The 2,715-nt window shown below is 43.2% G+C and overlaps 1 protein-coding gene across 1 annotated transcript; it reads left to right on the top strand.

Annotated features, from left to right (window-relative positions):
• Nucleotides 1-934: 934 nt before the first annotated feature.
• Nucleotides 935-2,166, top strand: LOC142841294 (triosephosphate isomerase-like). Its single transcript, XM_075958127.1, has one exon. It carries the CDS (start codon nucleotides 961-963, stop codon nucleotides 1,708-1,710), a length of 750 nt encoding a protein of 249 aa, XP_075814242.1. The 5' UTR covers nucleotides 935-960; the 3' UTR covers nucleotides 1,711-2,166.
• The last annotated feature ends 549 nt before the right edge of the window (nucleotides 2,167-2,715 follow it).

The following is a 2,715-nucleotide window of genomic DNA, read 5'->3' as shown; positions in this document are numbered from 1 at the left end:
ATGATGTGCAGTATTGTCTTCTGAATATTATGTGGCTGATTTGCATAACCCCTGCAACTTTGAAAGAAAGGAAAGAAGGATTGTTGGAAGGAAAAGCCACCATTGGAAAAGGTCAAAGTGGAGAGGGATATAAGGAGTGAATATGTTCAGCGTTCATTGCATACAAGTAGAGAATTGTTACAAATGAGTGGAAAATGTACTGCTTTTCTCAATTCTTGATATGTCTACCCACACCAGTTTGATTATTATGTAAGAGTATGGATTTTTGTGAGTTTGTGTTTTCTTTCTGTTTACATTAAGCCCTTGTATTTCTTTAGCACAGATTTCTTTCCTGCCGCTTGATTGTACAGTTCACAAACTCCTATTTTGCTTGTTGCTGCCTGAAAATTAACCATCATTCAATGGACTCTGCCTTCCTTAATTGGAGAACAATATTTAGGTGTTAAGATCTGACAATAACGTTTGATAAACTACCAAGTGGTCATTATGTGTAAATCGTCTTAAAAGTTAAAAATATTACCTTTGTGTGTGTGCGCATGCATGCATGTGTGTGTGTACTAACCATTTTGTTATTTAGCCTTTTACTATCTCATACGATAGGTTAAAATTTTGTTTATATATTTAGCTGTTTTCTTTTACTATTATTCTTTAAGACCAATTTATAAGGATATGAGTCTTTTTATATTTCTTCTTAATTTTCCAGGAATGCATATTTTTGAGTGTGTATATATATATTTGGTAAATCCTATTCAATCTCTAAGGTCATCTAGATTTTAAATTCATGTATACATGGCTTGTAATATGCTGCATTATGACCTTTGCCAAAGGTATCTGAGTACTCATTAATTATATAAATAGCTTTCCTCAATAGTCTCCCTATGGAAGTGTGATGGCTGCATAGGTTTCTTTATTTTAAAATTCTGTTTCGGTACTGACCTTCAGCCAGGCTGTCCCAGTGCAATGGCGCCTTCCAGGAAGTTCTTCGTTGGGGGCAACTGGAAGATGAATGGAAGGAAGAAGTGCCTGGGAGAACTCATTTGCACCCTAAATGCGGCTAAGGTGCTGGCAGACACCGAGGTGGTTTGTGCACACCCCACCGCCTACATCGACTTCGCCAGGCAGAAGCTAGATCCCAAGATTGCTGTAGCTGCGCAGAACTGCTACAAAGTGACCAATGGGGCCTTCACTGGGGAGATCAGCCCTGGCATGATCAAAGACTTAGGAGCCGCATGGGTAGTGCTGGGGCACTTGGAGAGAAGGCACGTCTTCGGGGAGTCCGATGAGCTGATTGGGCAGAAAGTAGCCCATGCCCTGTCCGAGGGGCTCGGAGTGATCGCCTGCATTGGGGAGAAGTTGGCTGAAAGGGAAGCCGGCATCACCGAGAAGGTTGTTTTCGAGCAAACCAAGGTCATCGCAGATAATGTGAAGGACTGGAGCAAAGTGGTCCTGGCCTATGAACCTGTATGGGTCATTAGTACTGGCAAGACTGCAACACCTCAACAGGCCCAGGAAGTGCATGAGAAGCTTCGGGGTTGGCTGAAATGCAATGTCTCTGATGCGGTGGCTCAGAGCACCCGAATCATTTATGGAGGTTCAGTGACTGGAGCAATGTGCAAAGAACTGGCAAGCCAGCCTGATGTGGACAGCTTCCTCGTGGGCGGGGCTTCCCTCAAGCCTGAATTTGTGGACATCATCAATGCCAAACAATAAGCACCGTCCATGTCCCCTGCCCTCTGCCAGGCCAGGACTAGGTTGCCCAGAAGCTTAGGAACAGCTCCCAACAGTCACATGCTTCTGATGTCATCTGCCCCATCTTGTGTCCTAATCCACGCTGGTACCTTCCTGAAACTTTTCCACCTCCCTGTAATGGTTGGGACCAGGCCAATCCCTTTACCACCTAAGAATGAAATACATCACCTGTTTCACCAAGGCTCGGGGAGGAGGCCGGAACGAGTGGAACTGATTCTGTCCCTTCAGGTGAGGCAGGAAAGTGAAATCACCTTTCCTTCCCTTCTCGGTGTACACTGAAGTCGAGATCCTCTGGCCCTAAGAGGCCGGGCATGTTCCCCTCTCCCACACTGCCGAAGCCCTAGTATCATGTTTGTGAACCATCTTACATGTAAGGGAAATAAACACCTGGCCCTAAAAAAATAAAATAAAATAAAATTCTGTTTCAACATTCTTCTTTTTTTAAAAAAAATATCTATTTATTTTTTAAAAGAAAACGATATATTTTTCATTTTACATACCAATCCCAGTTCCTATTCTCTCCCTTCCTCTCCTTCCCTCCACTTAATCCCCTGCCCCAATCCCCTCTACTCTTCAGAGAGGGTAAGGCACATTGCTTTGGGGACGGTCCAAGGCCTTCCCTACTATACCTAGGCTGATTAAGGTATCCATCCAAAGAGAACAGGTTCCGCAAAAGCCTGTACAAGCAGTCCTGGTGCCACTACCAGTGGCCCCTCAGTATGCCCCACCCATACAACTGTCACCCACATTCAGAGGAACTAGTTTGGTCTTATCAGCATTATTCTTACTTAATGGATATCTTGACTTGTTACAATGGTTCACATTTTTGCCAAATAATTTATCATTTTAAGTAAAATATGTGTTGTGTAATAGTTTCAGAATTAAAGCAAAATGAGAAAGACATTCCACAGTTGCTGATAAATCTGTATTCAGATTCCTCTGACAACTCTCTCACTGGTATGACAA

Source organism: Microtus pennsylvanicus, chromosome X (assembly GCF_037038515.1).
Source record: "Microtus pennsylvanicus isolate mMicPen1 chromosome X, mMicPen1.hap1, whole genome shotgun sequence".
Taxonomy (NCBI): Eukaryota; Metazoa; Chordata; class Mammalia; order Rodentia; family Cricetidae; genus Microtus; species Microtus pennsylvanicus.
The sequence above is the reverse complement of the archived record's forward strand: the minus strand, read 5'-3'. Positions and strand labels throughout refer to the sequence as shown.